This window comes from Psittacula echo (genome assembly GCF_963264785.1).
Source record: "Psittacula echo genome assembly, chromosome: 15".
NCBI lineage: Eukaryota > Metazoa > Chordata > Aves > Psittaciformes > Psittacidae > Psittacula > Psittacula echo.
The window spans coordinates 2,565,674-2,587,612 of NC_137751.1; the positions used below are offsets into that span (position 1 = coordinate 2,565,674).

Sequence of the window (21,939 nt, forward strand, 5' to 3'; positions counted from 1 at the left end):
AAAAAAGTTATGTGCAACAAATAGAATTCGTACATATTTACACTGGTTTACCTGTTAGCAAAATTGGATCCTAAACCTCCAATAGAGAATCTCTCAACCTATACTGATAAAAGGAACATCTGCCCAATGACTCCATTTCAAGGGATGTTTAATTTGGAGTTTAAAGCACTAGTAATAAATAGTCGATGGAACATACTGTACAGAACAAACACCTAATATTTAGGCCATGCTTAATACAGTTTTATGGTAACAGAATACATCTTTTCTGGACCAGTTTTGTCTAGATCACATTTAAACGATGTTGGCAGAACCAAAGCTATTAGATCTCTTTAACTTTAGCCCACATAAATTTAGGAGCATCAAGTGCTGCCCGAAGCACCTCACCAATCTTTTGGAACCATTGAGAGATCTGTACAGCAGAGACAAATGCATCCTATGGTATGCAGAAACCTAAGAAAGAGATTTATTATCACTTTAGATAGTGAAGGTGGTAGGGAATGTTTCATTGGCCTTAGCGTTGCAAACACTTGACAGTAAGAAACTTCCAAGAACATTCATTTCCAAAACGAGACTTGAATGCTTCGCTGGCCTTAAGAGTAGCAAGTACCTTACAGTAAGAGGATTTCAGGAATGTTTAATTCCTAAGCAGGTTTGGGGATGAGGTTTTTTGCCTTTCCAATCCACCCCACCATGGAATTTCTAAGAGCCAACTAAGAGGGGGGGAGGAGAAGCCCAAATTCAGAACCACTGTTTGTATATTATGATTTCCCTCCCCCCCATTCTCTTTGAGTGTTGAAACATAACCAGAATCTGTGTAACACCCTCCTGTCCTGCCAGACCAGGTATTAGTTACTGGCTTTTCCCCATAGTATCCTCAAGATTCCTCAGAATTTGCCTTCAGATTTGTAAGGGTCAAATTAATGTCAACTACATGTTAAATATTTGCCACAGCATTTGTTTTGGCTGAGGGCAGGCAGGGGGGCAGTTGCATGAAGCACTCCTCTGATTTCCATCACATTAACTAATCATAACCTGAGCCACTTTACTGGAAGAAATATGCTGGTCCTATCATTGGAAGCAACAAGGAAAGAGTCAAAGAACTGGAAGCAGAAAGGTCCAGATTTCTACTGCTAACATTATTTTGCCCTTTATTCAGGCCAACTGCATTTCTGAAGTACAAGGGAGGAAGTAGAAGAGTTAGGGCCATTTCTAGCAAATCACTTCCAGTAAAAAGTAACTACAAGAAAAGCACACAAGACAAAAGAGTTCACAATTAAGGATCAGACTGGCAAGTTTGTGCACAAAGTGTAGCTGCAAATTCTTCCAGACACCAAACTCGGTTTCTATTTGATCCCTATGGCCACACACACAAGGACTGCAGACACGACTGCGCAAAATCTGGCCCTAGACAAGTTTACTAAGCAAACTGAATTAACAGACTATGCCCACACAGACAAGCACAAGACACAGTGAAGTTAGTCAACACCTATACTTTCAGCTGATGGGGCTTTTCTCCTTTGTTTTCGGTGTGCACTACACCCAGAAATTGGACCAAGTAATCACTGATGATACTTGTCTCCATTGCTGCTTGTTCTGAGGGATCAGCGCTGCAACTAACCACCGCAGGCAGCACATGTTCACCTCTTCCTCTGATGAAAAAGATGCCTTAGAGTAGATCACAGGAATGCATCAAAATAAATCTGTACAATGTAATAAACAGTGATAGAGCCTCAAGGCTTGTAAGAGAACAAAGTAAAGCCTTGAAGGACCAGTTTAACATCATTCACTCCCCTCATATCAAAGTTCAAGGCATTTGAGAGACAGAACTAAACATCAAGACAAGCTTTAACTATACTCTGGTCAATACAAAACTCATTTAATGAGTTGTCTAAAACTGTTAGACAAGAGGGACAAGTAGTTTAGTGTTACATGCAACAGATGTTACTCATACCACAAAACTCTATACATAAAAAGCAGTTTCCCCCTACATCCTCGATACAAACCAGAAAATTACTTTAGTAATTTAAATAGTATTTTGTGAATTCAATCTAAAATGTCTACTTTTCTCTCTATGGAACACTGCAGGTTTCAGAGTCAAGTTTATCCTCAACAACTTAGTGTTTAGAATCCACCTAGCCAGACAACGTACGTGTCTCTCTGACATTCATGTTTAAGCAAAAATACCCTGAAATTAGTTAAGCTCATTCTTTAAATAAATGGGTACACAGTTGGAGTTCTTCATATTTAGAAGCTGGCAAGGGCAAAAATCAGCACAGCACCAACTACAGAAAGTAGCTGAACCGATACATTTTGGTGTCACAGAGTCTGAAACACAAGTACTTTAATTTCCCAAATTGCATCATCAACCTTCAATCACATTGATTTAAGCTAACTGAAACAATATTGCTACCACTTCTCAGTCTAAAAACTAAAACAGATCTCTTAATACTCTTCTATCCCCAGCAAGTTTGCCTGGGAATTGGTTTGTTTGTTCATTTTTAAAGCAAGGACACTTCTGCCTGCCAAGTTCAACACAAAGTATTTGGTTTAGGATTTTAAGACAGAAGGCACTTTTAACATTCAGCCTTAGCATACTGAGTGCAGAAACAACATTTATGATTTTGTTCCTTTGTTTAAATCTGCAGTTTAATTTTGTTTTATTCCCAGTTAGTTATTAGAAAGAGCAATGATAGCACTAGATCACATTTCATTTTCAGGAACACAGTTCATTTTCAGGAACACATTTACTTACTTATCTCACTAAACAGTGTGCCCTTCCAAGGGATCTTATGTATGTCAGGCCTAAAGTTCATTTCCCAATATAGCACAAACCAAAGATCCTGACGAAGATCAATTAAGGAACTGCTTCTTGGTTAAACTATTCAGTCAGTGCTTTCCACTGCAAATTGCAATTCTAAACTGCAGCATTCATATAACATCAAACGTTAGTAACACCAGCTGGCTGACCACAGGTTAAAAATGAAACAGCTTTGCATGGAAATTAAGTCCTTCCAAAGAATGTTGTACACCAACCCCCAATCTGCATGTAATATCCCGGTGGCAGCTTTCTATTGACCACATTAAGCTATTTCATTCTATACAGAAATTAATGACATTGTGTGGTTTAACAAACGTACTTCAGGTTTCAGCTTTAATTCCATTTCTTGTTACTGAAGACAAAGACAAAAGAGAATGGAACAAAACCCAACCATCATTCTCACGACAGCACTAGCAGCGAGTGCAGCAACTCAGTGTTCTACAGAGGTCACTTCTTCCATCACGTCAGTCGAGTATTAGCTGAACACTCTGACAGCTCCTAGGCTAGCAAAACTGATTGTACAGTGAGTTCTCCAGGGATGAAACCAGTATCTCTAGTTTTATTTACAGTATAAATCCTAGTCAAATCTAAGTCCATCAGCTAAAAAAAAGAAAAGTAATATGCATACTGTAAACATGGCAACATTAAATATGGTAAATCCTAGTCTAGAATATTTAATGTCATGATCACATCTTGTTATACCTGAATTTATATACAGGATATTTTATAGCAAGTGTTACCCACTTCACAAGTGGAGGGGGGACGAGAGTCTAGGTTTTGCTGTGGCTAAAACTCCTTCAAAGTAAAGTTAAAGCTTGTCTTGGATTGTATTAGAGCTTTATTTCATAACCACATTGAAGATTAGCACAGACTGTCTGAAGAAAAACACAGACTGTCAGTCAAGAGTTCAAACAGGCCTTAGTCCTGTTTGGGTTGGAGTTGCCGTTTCCAGGCCTCATTCAAATAAACTAGTCGTTTGTAGTTGATGATAAAGAGAATGAAGTTCAGCAAATATGTGATGATGCAGACAATGCAAAATTCCTTCAGCACGAAGTACAGAATGTATGCCAAGTACAATGACCCTACTACAGACACTATGGAGGATGTCATGAGGATTAGAGCTGCTACTGCACTTGCTGTCATACCTGCAACAAGAAAGAGAAAGTTACTACTGTTGCTCTCATTCCCCCCTTCCACACAGAGCAAAAAGACTAGGCACTCTAATTTAAACTGAAGGCTACTCAGCAAGTTGGTATTACATAGAAGTTTGTTTAAAATACCATGAGTTCAAGGTGGCTCCCAAATCACTATTTGAAGGGGAGCTTCTAGGTTCTGTATGACAGTCCTTTGATAAGAAGTATGTGTATTAACCATCTTCTGTATTCCTGAGTTATGGGAAAGTTACAGGTTGGACAAGTTATGTCTATCAATAGCTTTATAGCAGACCATATAGTTACAAAGAAATATGTAAATATTACACTTCATGCACTTGTTTGCCTGCTATCTCTACTAGTCCTGCAAAACTTGTGAATTCCATTTTTATTTCCTCTCTCTTCTGTCATGCAAGACAACGCTGAATACACTGAAGTGGGAATACCAGTGCAGCAACTGTCTTGATGCTTATATTAATAGTATAACAGGAGAAAAATGCAATTGCTTTGGTTATCAGTTGGGGTTTTAAGCCCTTTGGACAGATGTGTCATTAGACTGGTGCTAAAAAAGATAAAAGTCACATGCATTTGTCTGGTCTCCTGCAGATTACACAATGTGTAATACACTCACCACCACAGAGCTTTACTTTAGCCTCAAAACTGAATTAATACTTACCAAGTAGCATTTGTAGTATATAAAACACGAGTCCAAAAACACTGTTTGACTGATTTACTGCACTGTCCTTTCCAAAGACGGAACCCAACAGACCGAATCCTCGACCCCATCTGTAAAACAATGAAACTAATTAACTCGTATGCGGGTACCTGTTGTTTTACATCAGTATTTTCAGTTCATCACTGTTGAGGAATCAAGAAAACCCAAACCCCCACACCATATATTCTGACATGACAACCACAGTCCTATATAAAGTTCAGAGTTATCCTGGAAAACCAAGCAGCTTGCAACACGGGGTGCACTACATAGAACTTTATCCCGCACATTGCAGGCAAACATTATTTGACACACCAGAAACTACCAAAATCACACAGTTGCAACTTCACCAAATGCCATGTCTGCTTCCTAGGGTTGGAGTTTAAAGCTCTTTCATCAAATAAACACTTCCTTCCTTCAACGACAGCTTTAGCAGTACTTTCCAGCACAGTAAGTTGGACACCACTCACTATACAGCTGAGGGAAAATAGTACAACTTGGTAACTAGTTGTTACCACTCTACCAGCACTTCCCTAACTGGCCTCAGAACAAGTAAAGCAGAGCATGTGTTTGCATTCAGCTGTTCCTAATCAGTCTAACACCTTAGGAGGAACCCAAATCTGTCAAGCAAACACGCTGGAGATGGTACCATATAGGATTCACAGACCTCATGTGTCAGAGCCCTTGCACAGTGTGACATCTTGAACTTGTACCTTAACCACAAAGTGACTTTCAACTTTTTAGTGGTAAGACAGAAAGCAACACAAGCCCTATGAAACTGCTGCAGCAGGAAGGGGATAAGAGATTAAATGAGCAAATGTGCAACAAACCATTAATTCAATGCCCTAAGGCAGATCATGCCATTATTTGTTAAAAGCAAAGAGGAACATATTTATTAGTGCTTCAACACGCAACTGAACTCATTTACAAGAGAATGTTAGGATATTTGCCAGCACATCTCTGGAGCACCAACTTAATGTGAACCTAGCCTTTTATGCAGTACTTATCAGGTGAACTGTCACATATCTATGTAAATAACAGCACAATCCCTCCCTGCTGTTGCAGCAGCAAACACCAGCGTGCTACATGTATGCTCACACAAGTGCCATTTCCAAATAGCTTCTTGTACTAGTTAGAGGCAACAGCTCTAAACCAAGACACAGCACAGGCTTGCCCTCTGCATGCTACAGGAATGTTGCTGATATACTTTGCCATACATCTGAGACCAGTGAAAGGCTACCACCACATTACGAGCAGTTTCCTCACATGAGAAAGGTATCACAGGTACCTTTAAGATAGTCTCCAAAACACTTCATGATCTCACAACCATCTGTGGAGTATTTTCAAAATGTATTCAAATTGATCATTTTAGTTCAACCTTAGTAATTGTCTGGAATTAACTATTACACCCAAGTCTTGTGCTCTTCTCACCAAGAAACTGAGCAGAAACTTCTCCCCTAGAAAGCACGCTTACTGCATAGCATAAACAGTAAAAAAACAAACCTACTTTCAACCAGTTTGGTCTCAAATCTCATAAATGACTGAAGTGAAACCTCTGTCCAAATATAAAGCTTTAAGCCAGCACAGAGAAGACTGACACTGCTTTACCACAGGACAATGTCTTGTATCCTAGAGCATCAAAGGCTCAGAAAGACATCAAGTCTGGGGTGAGCAGTGTTGTGTGGCCTCGCTCCCTGCAGTCATCCCAGTGGAAGCCTGAGGCTACACAAGGCTGAGTGCACATCCTCCCTCCAGTACATGGCGGCAAACAGTCCCGCTTAGCATCTAGTGTAGTTTGTGGGTGAAGCAGCATCAAGGATGGATACCAAAGATCTGGGAAAGCAGCTGTAGAGATGCGAGTGCAGCACTTGACAGCTAAGGGAGCCATGCTTCCAAGAGGGAGGGATTTCAAAGCAGACCAAACACTGTGCAACAACAGATAAGCAAACATCATAAAGAAATATGCAAGTTCCAAAGAATCTTCGCTATGACAAGACTTTCCTCCCACACACTGAAGGTTATCTGGATCTCCAGTGAGAACTTCGACAAGATGGTCACAGCACATGACAACTGTCTTGTGTTCAGCTACCAAATGCAGTATTAAGGAGCCAAATACATTAAAGGCATCATCATTGTGCAGTGAATGGCCTGTTTTTACTGTTCTCTATTACCACATTTATAGGTGCTTCAAGTTACTATCCACAGGTGCATTTTCTTGTTGTAGTCTTCAAGTGAGAATTCTCTGCAGGGTGACTTTAAACTTTATTTGAACACACGCAGGCTTTCCTTATTGAGAGACTAAACAGTAGAACACAAAGTGTGCCTAAGTCTGCGGTTCCACATTAGCCAAGCTCAAAGTAATTGCAGGATGCTGAATTCCTACCCTCTCCCTGCTCTAGCTGTGTGCTCACCTCTTCTGTGTGCTCTTGAGATCCTGTCATGTTCGAGAGCAAACTCAAGCTTAAAACATCAGAAACTTCAGACTGCAGAATCTGACCCTTCAGTTATTCTACAAGTGAATAAAATGGGGCTAATGGAAAGATAATGAGTTCTGAGCCCTTCCTGATGGTCAGGGTCCCCAAGTGAACTGCTCACAGCTGCAAGAAGGTCAGAGCATGGTGAAAGCTTTCTCCACATGCAATAGCTCATTAAGTATCTCATTGGCTTTGCAGCAGTGTTAAGAACACAGAGTATTAAATTTCAGTCCATGGAGTACAACAGCTCTGATCCCACATCTTATTCCACACACTTGAAGACAGTCAAGAAGCCTGTGGTTTAACACGAAGCACTTTTTCCAACCTCACAAGCTTTGAAGTGGGAGGAAGTTTTCTGCATCAATCTGAAAAGCAAAATATTTTGACTTTGTGTATTTCCATTTCCATCTAATTTCTTTCCTGAAGAGGTGAAATCATCTCCTAATTCTGTCAAGGAGGTCCCAAAACCCACTTGGCACAACAAGCCAAGTACTTTGCAAGCAATTGGAGGAAGGTAGAACACTGAGTACAGGAATCTTCCTTCTCACACCTAAATCATGCAAATCACACCTGAGTTGTATCTTTGAAAGTCTAAAAACATGGCAAAGAAATAGCAAGAAGATTGCAGTCCTAACCACAAATTCCAAGTAAAAGATCAGTAAAAAGGACTAGAAAGAGCTCAGAAGTTCCTCACAGAACTTGTGTGTCTCACAAGGAATATGATTTACAAGACCTATTGTTAATTGAGATCAGTTTGTTGGCTACAGAACGCTAAGTAAAACAAACTGCACCAATTCAAGAGCTGTTTCCACAGCAAGATGAAAGCTTAGTCCAACACCGCTTTTTCCTGGGACTGACTTTGGCTCCCTGTCCCTTTCAAGTGCTGTTGTGAAACTCTTGCTGAAGCCTGTGTGATTCAGAGCACTATGACAACACAAGTGGCAAGACTAATTCTGCCACACCCCAGTTTCGCTCCTAGTAAGAAAAAAGCAAACTAACAAGGAAGTTTTAAAGTAAACCTTTTAGCCATCTTCCTGCATGTCTGAAGTAACTCCATTCCCATCTGTTCAAGATGACACTCCCCATGTGCAGGTACAGCTTTGAATGGGCTCTACAAATGCTTCAAGAAATCCAAGGCAAAGTGTTCATGTAGTTTGCCAATGCTTAAAATTGAATACTATTCACTGTACTGTAGTCAGTGACTTCTAGTCCAGTGTGCATCTCACTCTATCAAGAGGAGGAAACACACTGAAAATGATTAGTCAGCCTCTAAACAGTGTCCCTTTTGGGTTGTGCTATTTAACCAAAATCAGAAGTATCGCATTCTCGAAGTTTCAAGCTGCATTTGCATGCACTTGACACTTGTTAACAGGAAGAACTGAGGTCATTTTGATCCACAAGTGACATCTCTCAAATAAAATCATACTCTGTTAAATCATTACCTCTTCTGCACAATTATAAACATCCTCCATGTTCCAGAACAACGGATTGTGGGAGTACACTTAAACTCTATACATGTTACTGTCATTTAGCAGAGACAATACCATTGGCAGAAAGGCAACCAAGAGAACCACATGAAGTACAAGTCTCTCAGTCATTTTAAAGAACAAGTAAACAAGCTCCATCTTTAAGTTAAAAGTTGTAAGTTATCAGTCTTAGCTCAAAAAGCAACAGAATTTCAAGCCTGCCAAACACAGCAAGTCAAACAAAGTATATATGTAGCTATGAGTCAGATTATTGTCTTATCCTCTCTCTGTAAGAAATACTATACTGTTTGCTCTAGCCAACCACTTCAGTGCTTACAGTTACCTGCAGGAGATGTTTTTAAGGACTTTTACAAAGAGATCATTCCCCAAGATGCTCTTCTTAACCTCAGTCATCATCAAGAATCAGCTTAAGAAACTTCTGAACTGGGGTTTCCCCTGCACTAACATGTTCATTCCATCCTCATCTGCAGGTACAACTTTGAATGGTCTTTACAAACATTTTCAGAATTGTGATTTAAGAAACCCAAGACAAAGTGTTTAGAACTGTTCATGTAGTTTCCTAACACCCAAAATCAAATATTACAGTGACTTTTTGTCTTGCCTACCCTGAAGCATTCCTGAATGCACCTCGATGCTTTCTGAACACACACTTGACCTCCACAGCATCCTCCAGTGATGCCAGGATCACATCACTTCAATTTCACTTGGCAGCCCATAGCTCTCATGTCAAGAAGAGAACTAACCACTGTATATTCATTTTAACATGAAAATAATCATACTAGATCAGGTCGAGGCCAGCTAGCTTCAGAACCACGTCCCTGACACCAGCCAGTAGCAAATGCCTTGAACAAAGCACATGCACTTCCCAGTTCACATTCTAGTCTCCTGAACATTTAGTTGAAAATCCTCTCAAATCCTTCAGACCAGGTTATTAAATGGAGTGGATGATTCAAAAGAACTGCAAGTAAAGAACTCAAGTTTTGTTTTCCAAGTAATAGCAGATTACTTAAAGCCCCTCATTTCAGGATTGTTTTTCATCCCATAAGCATTATTTTACCGACAGCAAGCACCATTTACCACTTTGTAACCCTGAGGAAACAATAAATATCATTTCCTAAAATAAGCCTACATCTGGTAAGTGATGTGCCCATTTCCTGAAGTGTCATTTGACTTCTGAGGTTACAGTACAGAATGGAATTTCTCAGGAGGGAAGTAGAGTTGGCCTATGCTCACACATCATCACACTCAGTGAAAAGCTCATATAAAGGTCAAAGGAGGTGGAGCAATGTTAAGAAACTTTGGTTGCAGCTTCTTGACAACTTCATTAGAGGATTGTGGCTTAAACTTAGACCATGGTTACGAGGTTGCTTAGGCCATTCTAAGAGTTTTAATAAATTAAGTAAAAGCCTTCGATTAAAGCCGTAAGAAAGAAATGAGATTAAAAACTCCCAATTGTGAACTTGCCAAGAGCACTGAAAAGTTGTGATACTTTTCATGTTTTAATCTATGAGCAGGATTAGCATAACCAAATAGGATTTTGTTCTGTATCTCCTCCAGCTCTACCTCAGAAACAGTCCAAAAACCTCTCAGTGTCTAGATCAGCAAGTCTCAAGCAGAAAGTGGTTAATTATTTTATAGCAGTTTTCATAGAAACACTGGTTATTCAGGCTACAAGCCAACAGCATTGTTCTACACAATCTCATCTATTAAGCTATCATAAATGAAGCCTGAATTTGAACTATAGGCGCTTTGTTAAATTTACTTTGCAACAGGCAAAATAATTCTCAGCCCTACTGCAAATTCCAGTCAAGCTGGAAATGATGTATTTATGAAAAGCCAAAATATACATGTTCATGTATACACTGTAAGGCTGGAAAGATGTGAGGGTACTGCTGTATTATATAAAACATGGACCTCAGCCACTATGCATTACAGCAGCCTGAAGTGTTAAGTTACCAATTTTCTGTTAAAAAGATAAGGCAAAACTCACTTGAACTATCAGCTTCTGCTGCTTTGGGAACAGCCTCCTTTAGAGCCAATGAAACTGGTTTTCTGTAAGTGTTCCTGAAACGCCTTCCTCCCCCCAGCACACGGAATAACCTCTGGATCCCTCCCAGCTCACATCTTCCACAATCAAGTCCATCAGCTACCAGTTCTGTCCAAGTCCTGCTTGCACAAGTGCTGCCTGCCTGGCTGGCAGACCAAATGGGACAGGCAGCCTTAGTTCACATGGCAGGGTTTTTCCCTCCGAAGTTACTACTTTGAGTCTCTCCCCCTGCCCCTTTAGCATGGAATCTGTTTCTATAAAACTTTAGTAACTGAGAAACACAGAATCATTTAGGTTGGAAGAAGACCTTTATGATTGAGTGCAACCGTTAGCCCAGCATTGCCAAGTCCACCACTAAACCACATCATTAAGTGCCACATCTGCACATCTTTTCAACACCTACTTTAAGTTTTGCCATTAAAAGATTAAAAAATACACAATAAATTATTAGTACAGCACAAAGGCAAAATCTCCTCTAGAAACCAGGCTAAAAAAGCAGAATAACACAACCTACCTTAGCCTCAAGTTGTTTGCGCTATTTGGCTCACCATCCTTAGCTGTAAAACTTGTATCATACTCTTGTACCTACAGCTATGTTCACCATCACCCTGAACCTGCAGCATTCCAAATGCTGCTGAAACAAAGGCCTGACATACTAGATGGATTCTGCCTACACTGATTTCCCTCTGCCCAAGCTACAAGCTAGAGATCTTCAAACCTTCCCTCAGACAGCACAACCAATGAATCCTTGCTACAGAATAACTGAAGCAGCATCATTACAGCTGCTCTCTAACAATTGTAATCCTCAGAAATGAACAACCATCAATTTTATATGACAGGATAGATTATATCTGAGTCTCAGGAGGCAACATTTTCATGTAAACTATTTCAGTAGCATAAGAACCACAAATATGATTCCTGTTGAATGTAACACCAGCTGCTCCACATGCTGCCCTTCAGCAGTTTAATCAAACTCCTACCTTTTCCTATACAGAATGGAAGATGCCCAACAAAAACAATCTGGCTCAGGTTAAAGACATTGCTGACTAAAAAAGAGCAGAGACTTGCAAAACCAGGGAAGTTTAAAAAGCACATAGGTCTCATTTGTGCACACTGGTTCACAAAAACGGACTACACATGCTTTTCCCACTTCTTGCATAAAGCTTCTTTTACCCTTTCTCACCTTATATCAGTCACTAACAATTGTAGCTGTCAACCTCAAATAAATCTGAATGCTGGCTTGCAGGTACAGCAATAAAAAACATGCTGGGACATCAGGAACTTACTATTAATATGAAAGATAACTGCTATCTACTGTTCATAACCTGGAATCAAGCAAGCTTTACAAGACAAAGTTTATAGGAACTGCCCCACAACAGAATTGAAGGGGATATAAACATCATATATTCCATATCCACTCTGCAGAGAAGTGATCTCTACACCAGTGTAATTCTACTCACACAACATAGCACCACAGTACTGTGTTGCAAAGGCAAGCAGTTCAAATATAACATTTACACTAAAGTCTAAACTCACCGCTTGAAGTGATTGATGAAGGTGAGCAGAACAATACAATAATATACAGTCGACACAGGCTATGCATGGCAAATCCAGGAGAACAACTGCACGTCTGCACAGATCAGTCCACAATGCATGCAAAATGTTACACATTTTCAAGAAGCACCAGATGATTATTTTGGTGCACCCACTGGAAGACATAATGCAGACATGCGTATCAGACTTTCAGAATAGGCATTTCAGAGTGGCTCAAATGCACAATGACAATCTAAGACTCTGCACATTAGCATAAAGTTCAGAAGAAGGAACCCCTAAAACACATCATCTGCCACATTATATCCAGGTGAACACAGAACCTTAATATACTGTAGAACTTCTTCAGTAAGTCAGCTAAAGATGCTAACCTAGATCAATACTAACCATTTCCAAACCTCTTCCCTTACACAGCTGCCAATATTGCCGAAGATATAGTGGCATGTGCCCTTTGCTCATTCATGACATCTGTCTTCCTCTGTATTGAAGTTGTTACAGCATGAACACATACCAGGCTACAAAACTTGCTTCAAACAGAGCCATCCACTAAACTGCTTTGCAGGAACCTGAAATTAATCAAGACAGAAAGCAGAAACATAGTGGAAGGCCTAAAAGTCTCCCTAGCTCTGGGTCTGTTACTACTTCAATGTCATGTTTTCTTTAAAGCCATACCACTATCCATATTACTTGAAACTTGTCTATTAGCTTAATTCCCTCTGTGAAACTATTGTAACAACAAGACCAAAGGTATTTATCATGAACTGCTGTTAGCCAGTTTCATTACAAATAAAGCTATTCTTGCCACTTCATCATTCTCAATTATGAGACAGCAATTCACTTAAAACATCTACAAAACTGTCAAATGAAGGTATTAGGTGTTTCCCTCACACCTTCCCTTATATACAGTCCTTAGCTGGTTTTAAACTATTTCATGAACTTTCTCCATGATAACAGCTTGAAATATGCTGACCATGAGTATTTTGAATAAGGAATACTAGGGAGGTATCTCTCCAACACAATCTTCTGGATGAGTCAGACTCTCCTACAAGATTTTTCTATGCTCCTCCCTTTGCATGCTGGTAATCTTTACAACATTTCTGTTCTTGTTGTTGTGCCAATACCAGATTTGGCTTAAAAGCAAGACTTCGAAATGTTAACAGTTTATTAGTGGGGAAAAAAAAAAAAGCCCTCCCTAAAGGCCAGAATTTGGTTCCAAAGTAACTCAGCTCAGGCAGGAGTACACCGATTTATTCTAATTATTCTATACAGTTAAAATTAGATCCAACACCATGAGGTGCTTTTCAAAGTTCCACTGTTGGAGTCAACACTCAAAATGTGAAGACTGTTATATTACAAGTTCCATCACCAAATCTAGCTTAAAAAGTCACACAACCAGATGAATGCTCTAGAAGCCTGGTAAAAGCCACAAAGTACAAGTTTGTCACCCATTTAACTCTGTAGTTAACCTTGCCAATCAAAAACCAACCGATTTCTGACTGCCAGTGTTATATTTTAATGAGAAAAGAAACAGATGAAAGTTAAATCTGCATTACATGTGAAAATGCTGGACGACAGTATTTGCAACTCTACTATCCTGGTGAAATCTACACTGCAGTTAAAAGTTCCTTTCAGTAATCAAGTTTCAGAGAAACTCTGGTGACATGGTAACCAGGAATACTCTGTTGGAGACAGAATGACTGATGGATGGGGAGCTGTGGCAACATGGAAAATAAGATTCATTTCGTTCAGTGTTATTCTTACTTCAAAGTTCCGTAGCTTGCCCCCCCTGACTTACTTTTACAGCAATAACCTTCTTCTGCCTGTGCTGTACAGCATTGAAAGCACGTTCTTCTTCTCCAAATAAGGTCTGATTGAACAGAACTTGCACGTTCCTTTTCCACACAGTCCTTTTCCCACTTGCTCTAGTTATCATGAGCTGCAATACTTCAGTCTTTCAGCACGATTCTCCTAGCAACTGCTAGTGAGGTTTTAGCTGATTTTACCCCCAACTGTTCATATGATTATATAGAATTCCTACAGTAAGGTTTTTACAGGTCTTACCATGGCATACTCAACATTTCAGCTGCAGTGTTACTAATGAACACTGTGATTACCAAGCAGCATTCCATAATTAAAAATCTAAAGATATAATTGGAATTGTTTTACTTCTTCAAAGCATTTAGTAAACATCCATTAAAACTGTTACTTCAAATTCCCTATCTCAATAGTAGCATTACAATAACAATATAAAGCTAATGAAGAAACAACTCTACACAAGAACAGGAAACTTATAGAGGCTACTTAGGTGCTTAAATCCCTGTTATTCTCTTTTTACCATGATAGCTATGGTAAAATTTACTCATTTACAGATTACTGATGGTACTCATGTGGTTTAATCTCAGTAATCTATGCTCAACTTTAACAAGTTATCTAGCAAGCTAACTGAAGTCTTCTTCCTGTTTAGATTGAAATGTCTCATTTCAGGACACTTCTCAAATAGAGACATGAAGAAGCACCTTCACAAACTAACGATTACCAGATGGCAGACAGAAAAGCAGAGTTAAGGCCCCTGTTCAATCACAAGAGCCTCCTTTCAGGCATCCAGACACACACATCTCTTTGTAGCGTAACACAATCCCACTTCTGCCACCACAGAAATGGTTTTAAGAATAAGAGTTCCCTGTATGTTTTGCCTAAACAATTTAGCTGGCCTCCACCTTGACAGACAAGGGGCAGGTCCTCCCTCGCTGCCTTGTTATGATGATACAGCAAGTACCTCTATAAAAGCAGTGAAAGATTTGATGCAGGTTACACTGAGGGGGGGGAAGTATCTCAAGGCAGAAGTATTACACAAGGGGGAAGTATCTCAAGCACTCATTCAGCTGAAAGCATTAAACATGATAACTAAATTCTAACTAAAAAATGAAGCATTTGCTGAAGAACCAAACCCCTCCCCTCCCCAGCTCCTTACTTGTAGATGCCTTTGTGTATGTCTTTATATGCCTATATGTATATATATACACACACATATACACGCAGACACACATTTGCACAGAGCAGCTCCGATGTTGCTGAACAACTCATCTTACTTCTTTAGTTGAAATACTTGAGAATATGCTTTTAGGAGAGTTTCTTGGCCAAATTGCACCTGAAAGTATTTCCTGTACCACGTTCATCCTGGTAGCACTTGTAACTATACAGCAGGTTAAGTCTTTTCATTATTGCTATTCATTCAACTAGTGACTTGACAACAGGCCAAACCACCAGCATATTAGAACTTATGCATTGACTCTCTTAATAGAAATAAGAGCCACTGGCCTTTAAAAAGCAAGTGCTAAAGTAATTATTGACAGGAAGCCTGTAAAATAAAACAGGGCTTGGACTGGCCTTTTGCAGCTCTACAAATGTCTCTTCAATTAACACTCCTCCGTACCACAAAGACAATCTTCTGTGCTGCCAGGTGACATCCTCATGAAAACCCAATTCAGATACTTCAATTAAAGCAACACAAACCCAACCATCTACAATCGTACATGTTTATGTTGGCCTTAACCACCAGTCACACCTGCAGCATTTCACTGAAACACATTCACCACTAAACCGCCTGTCGCTCCAGCTAATTACCGGTGATTACAACACGCAAATTGCGGGTGCCTCACCCTCCGGCCCGCGGTGATCCTGACAAAACGCCGTTCCCACACCAGCCCTCCAGCGAAGGGGCTGCCTGAACCCGGAGCTCCGACCCCCTCCACCTCGGCCTACCCGCTCTGCACTCCCCAGCACAGGCCCAGCCGCTCGCCCCCCTTAATGCCCCAAGGAAGCGCTTCCAGTGATGGATGCCGGCTCCTGCCGCCCGCTCGAGCCCCCCTCACAGAGCTGATCCGGCCTCCCAGCACCCCCCACCTTAGCCCGCAAAGTACCGGAGGCAGCGCTCCGGGGCCCAGCCCCGCCGCTCCCAGCCCCTTCCCCGCACGGCAGCCTGAGGCGGCGACGCGTCCCATCCCCGCCTCACCTGGAGGTGATGGCGGCGGAGCAGCGGACCCGCTCGCTGAAGTCGCACAGGGCCTGGTAGTGGATGTCGTGGCCCTTCTCCCGCTCCAGGTGGCAGGCGTAGAGGGAGAGCAGGATGCCGGCCGCGCACACCGCGGAGCGGGCTAACCGCTCCCAGCGCGGCACCGACACTCGCAGCAGGACGGGCGTCGCCATCTTACTCCCTCCCTCCGCCTCAGCCCGCGACGCGCAACCGGCAACGGCCAGCCGCGCACGCGCGCACGAACCCGATTGGCTCAGCTGGGCGGGCGCGCCCCTCTCACCCCGCCCCACTCGACCGCGCCGGACGTGGCGCTTCGCGACGACGTCACGTCAGGCCCGGGGGCGGTGGAGAGGGGAGTGTGGCGCGGCGGGCGGGTGTGGCGTCGCCTGGCGGCCGTCAGGCAGAACTGCAGGGCGCCACGGCGGCCCGCCCCCCCCCCCCCCGTCTCATTTCAGCAGGAAAATGAGGTTTTCCACCCTTTTTCTTATGTCTGGGCTGTTCCGGGCAGTGGAACCCTCGCACGGCTGAGCGGCTGATGTGCCATTCGCTCTAACCAAGGCGGGGTCGGTGTCTGAGCCACAGGGTTTGGCCATGACTCTAGAGAGAATAAGTCAAACCCCACAGCCTGCAGACAGACAATCCCCACTTGGTGCCCCCGGTGCAGAGGGACCTTGCTGAGGGCCTGTTATGGTCCCAGAGTTTACCAGGACACTTCCTGGGACATGGAATTTGGGCAAGAAAGACCCAAAGCACATGAAGTTTGGTTTTCTCAGCACACACCACGGCCTCGTGCTCTGCCTGGCTCTGGAGCAGATGCCAATGGATCCTCCCAAGCCTCATCTTTGGAAGAATATGCTCCATCGTTGAGCAAATAGATTTCATCATCTGTTTCACAGACCTAGGATTACCCAGGTATCCCAACTCTAAATATAGCCATATGATCCATGAGCCAATAGTGCTGCTTGGAATTAGATGGATGCAACCAACAGCAATTAGGCTGGATCTTCTTTCCTTTATACCTTTCTATCAGCATTAGCATCAAGACCCGTCTGGCTGTAGTTTAAGAACCAGTGAGTGTTTCTGGTCTGCCAACACAAAAGTGGATGCAAATAACGGATCTTTGCTTGCTCTAACCCCCCATCACCAATGTTATGGTTTTACTTTGGGGTGGCTCCTTGCTCTCCATCCCTTCCCTGTTTCCATTGTATTGCTGGGCATCAGCAGATCCCAGATCAAGTTCAGACCAAAGCTCTGCTCCTTTTCCCGAGGAAGGCAGGAGGAGGAAAGACAATGGCAGCATTCACACTGCCCGTCACGCCATCCCTGCATGCATTGTTCTCCCAAACAAAATGCATTCAGAGAGAGACAGTTGCAAAATCACTTCAAGCCACAAGAATCCCTCCGCCAGCAAAGGGAAAATGAAAACTATTCATTAAAAAGGAGCTAATAATTATAAATAGTAATAAATATTAATTTGATATTAATAAATATTAATTTTAATATTAATAAATATTAATAAAAAGGAGTTGAGAAAACCATTCATTAAGAAATGAGTTGTCTGAACTCTAGCTGATGTATAAACTGCAGTAAAAACCTGCTCCCTACGCTGTGTTCTGCTATCAGAGTGAGCCAGGGAGGGGGACAATGGGAAGGAGCAGAGATGGCTGAGATAGAAGGGGGCAACCAAAAGATGTGCTAAAGCAGCAGAGAACTCAATCACCCTATCTCAGATGTTTGTGGCTTGGGCCTTAAATAAGATGAGGTCTGGGCACAGAATCATAGAAGAGTTTAGCTGGAAAGGACCTTAAGATCATCCAGTTCCAATCCCCCTGCCATAGGCAGGGACGCCTCACTCCAGACCATGTCTGTCCAACCTGGCCCTGAACACTGCCAGGGGTGGAGCATTCACCACATTTTCCTTTCTGGACACCAACCAGACACCATGGGATGTCTGGAAGTGTTGCTCAGAGGAAGTGCCAGGTCTGAAGTGAATTAATGACTGGAGTGCAAAGCTCATAGAGCCTCAGGGCATCTGACCAAACCCCAAAGGCAGAGCTGCCCAGGGAGAAGCCAGGATGGAGAGAGGCCAAGAGTGAAAGAACCAGAGAGAAGATGCATGCAGAGATGAGCTCCTGCATTGGCACCAGCAGCTGGAACTTGCGGATGCCGCCGTTCTGAGCATGACAGATCATTTGTATTTATCTCCTAATAATTTTGACATTAACAGCAACTGCTTTTCTGTGCTTGCGGATTGCCATACTCACAGTATTAATGCTTCATTCATGTAAGGGGATGTAACTACTGTCTGTTGAATGAGGTTGAAATGGCTGGTCTTGCACAACTCCCTTACAACAGAAGAAATGGTGAACAAGATATGTTTTATCATGACAATGGCTTTATAACCAAGTGACAACATTACAGTGTCATTTTGTGGATGAACGTGTCTATATGTGCTCTAAGGACAAGAAGCAAAATGCTTGCTCATAATGGGAAACAAAGTTGTTCAATGTCATAGAATCACAGAATGCTTTGGGTTGGAAAGGGCTTTAAGATCATTCAATTGCAATCTATTGAGCCTAATTAGAGAGATTATTAACTAATTGGAGAAATTATTAACTAATTGGGTCCAATTCTGTGTATGTTATATTCTTTCAATGAGGTTTAGATCATGAAAAACCAAACTTGTGTGCTATATTAACTGAATAAACAGGGATTCAGAACAATTTTTTCTCTGGATTTAGGCAGTGAACTCTACCTGGAATATATCTTGATTATATTCCAAGTTATATAGCATAACTTGCATTTTACCCCTTACCTTATTAAATAACTTACACCTTTCTAAAGCTCTAAGGCCCATAATTAACACCAGGTTCCAAAACTCATCGTGTTTTCTCTAGAGAACTCCATTTAAGCAGCGTTCCATTAACTCCATTTAAGTAAGTGCAGTGCTCACCTCAGTGCAACAGCTCGGGATCTAGTTACACGACTACCTTGTGGAAGATCTGACTTTTATTTCTATGAGCTCCTTCGCGGTGCCCCCGGGTTTCTCCATAGGGACCGATCCTCCGTAGGCGCACGCTTAGACACCGTTTAACCGTTTAGAAACCGTTCAGACACCGTTTAACCGTTCAGAAACCGTTTGGACACGGTTCAACCGTTCACCTCCACAACGGAAGGCTCCGCCATTACCCCCTAGCCACCGTTTCCCGCCAATGTGACCGGAAGTGGGCGTGGCCTGCCCAAGCCCCGCCTCCATGCGTGGCGTTACGGCGTGACGTACGCTCGCACGGCCAGTGCCGGGTGACCTTCAGAAGCGGTTGGACGCGGCCGGGATCCGCTCTTCTCCTCTGCGCTCCTCGCCTCAGCCCTTCCCTCACCGCCGCGATGCCGAGGGGCGGCCGCAGCCGCACGTCCCGCGTGGCTCCCCCCGCCAGGTGAGGGCCGCTGGGCCCATTTCCTCCTCTCCTCACCCGCCCCCCAGTGTAGGCCGCGGGCTGCGAAGGTCTCTCCGCCATTGCGGGGTTGGGCGACGCGCCGGGGTGGGAGTAACGGACGTGGTGGGGAGCGGGGCCCGGGTGCTCTGGGCTCGGTTAGCGGGGCACGGGGATGGATGTGGAGCTCCTCAGCGGTCGCTCGGCGATGGGGCCTGGGCTTTAAGGCCCGATTTAATCGGCTCCTTTCGGGTTGTATCTCGTTAACCGCAAAATAGCGCAGTGCTTTGGGTGAGGGGGGTGCTGCTGGCCTTTAAAACAGGCAAAAAGAAGCTCGAAAGCCTGACCTTGATGTGCATAAATCACTCGCCAGGACATTGAGTTCTTGCCGTCAGCGTGCAGGGTGTGATGAGGAGGAGCTTGTGCCTCTGCCCGGTGTGTTTGGAACCATGACCTGAGGTTTCTCTTCATGTCCTTGCAGTCGGGGGCCACAAATGAGAGCTCCAGCTCCGGCACAGGCGCCTGTCCCAGCAGCGGCTCCGGCTTCTGCTGTGGCCGCTCCTGCGCCGAAGCAGCCTGGTCTGATGGCACAGATGGCTACAACTGCTGCTGGAGTAGCCGTAGGCTCTGCTGTGGGCCATACCATAGGCCATGCGCTGACAGGAGGATTTGGTGGAGGAAGCAGCTCTGAAGCTGCGAGGCCTGATATTACTTATCAGGTAAGAGAAAGCACAACTGGACACCCACTAATGAGGTGCAGGTAACTTGGCAATGCAGTTGCATATAGGCTCAGGTAGTTGCTGTAAACATAAATGTAAACATACACAAGTCATATCTTGTCATAGAGACTCAACTCTCCAAGGTGGTTATCACAATCACCATATCCTAAAACTAGCTCAGAGGGATGCGTGGGTGATAACATGCTTGTGGCAGGGTTTTAGAGTTGTTTACTACTGTAGTATTCTGATTCAGGCAGGACTTCCATGTTCCAGATCTTATGATGGCAAGATCTAATGCGAGATCTTCTTGTGCTGCTCACACATTAAGATAATGATGTTACCCAAGTGTTTGTAATGTAGAAAACTGTTCAGAATGTGCCAAGCCAGTGCTGGAAGCCGATTTTGTCCTTCAGCCCATTGTTTTACATTTATAAAGCAGCACAGCATTTTGACTGAAATGCAGGGAAGAAACACACAGCAGCACCAGGGTGGTCTGGCCTCACAGGCTGGAGCTGTTGAAGGGTGCTTATGGGGTGTCTGCTGTTTCAGGAGCCGCAGGCAGCCCAGCCTGCCTACCAGCAGCAGCAGCAGCAGTTTGCTCCTTGCCAGTATGAAATGAAGCAATTCCTGGAGTGTGCCCAGAACCAGACTGACCTCAAGCTGTGCGAGGGCTTCAGTGAGGTGCTGAAGCAATGCAGGTTTGCTAATGGTAAGTGAGCAGTGCTCCAGGCAACTACTGAAGGAGCTGATCAGTAAAATGAATGTGAGAATAATGTCCTGGTTTTTTTTCAGTCCATTCAGTAAAGAATGGGGATACTTACAGCACATGTACAGTGGAGTCTGTTACAGCAAGCTGCTGTCCTGTTTGGCTTCCTGTATTGGTCCTGTCCATGTAGCTGGAGGTGGTGTGGTGTGGGGAAGATGAATTCCCAAAGCTTTTATGCATGGACTGAAGTTGACAGTGTGGGAGAGTGGTGGCAGCACACTTGGAGAATCAGCATTGCTGGTGTGTGGCCAGCACCTGGTGGCACCACAGACCTGGGTGGGAGAAAGGAAACTGCTGCTCATGTTTGCAGCTTACCAAATAGATGAGGGAGAAGAAACACCCCAGCAGATCTGTCAGGGATGCAAACCTTACTACCACTAACTTTGCCAACTCCTTACCTTTCAGGTTTAGCGTAAGCCTTCAGAACAAGGCTGCTGAAGACCATCTTGCAAGAACTGACCTGTGAATGAAGAAAAAGCTTCAGTAATAAAGCCTAAAGTTGATACTTTTACTAGTTCATATATTCACAGTCTTGTTCTCCTTGTGGCTTGATTCCTGCCATAGCTGCTACAGCTGCGCTACAACTTACAGCTGCAAACTGATTTAGCACAAAATGGAAGAATGAATAAAGTGAAATGAGCTAATTAGTGTTCACTGGTTTGCTGATTGTTGTGTTGAAAGTGACACGGTGTATAAATAACCTGCTCTCTCTGTTCCGATGTGAACACTTGAACCCTGGAGGCAACTTCT

The 21,939-nt window shown here is 43.1% G+C and overlaps 2 protein-coding genes across 2 annotated transcripts; one reads left to right on the plus strand and one right to left on the minus strand.

Annotated features, from left to right (window-relative positions):
• Window positions 1-471: 471 nt before the first annotated feature.
• Window positions 472-16,540, minus strand: VKORC1L1 (vitamin K epoxide reductase complex subunit 1 like 1). The gene is made up of 3 exons (XM_080629746.1): window positions 16,253-16,540; window positions 4,646-4,755; window positions 472-3,963 (listed from the first exon to the last, which is right to left on the minus strand). The coding sequence occupies exons 1-3, from the start codon at window positions 16,444-16,446 to the stop codon at window positions 3,737-3,739; spliced, it is 531 nt and encodes a 176-aa protein (XP_080485872.1). The 5' UTR covers window positions 16,447-16,540; the 3' UTR covers window positions 472-3,736.
• Window positions 16,541-19,544: 3,004 nt separating this feature from the next.
• CHCHD2 (coiled-coil-helix-coiled-coil-helix domain containing 2) lies at window positions 19,545-21,845 on the plus strand. Its single transcript, XM_080629758.1, has 4 exons — window positions 19,545-19,707; window positions 20,186-20,423; window positions 20,973-21,132; window positions 21,595-21,845. Exons 1-4 carry the CDS (start codon window positions 19,658-19,660, stop codon window positions 21,603-21,605), a joined length of 459 nt encoding a protein of 152 aa, XP_080485884.1. The 5' UTR covers window positions 19,545-19,657; the 3' UTR covers window positions 21,606-21,845.
• Window positions 21,846-21,939: the final 94 nt, after the last annotated feature.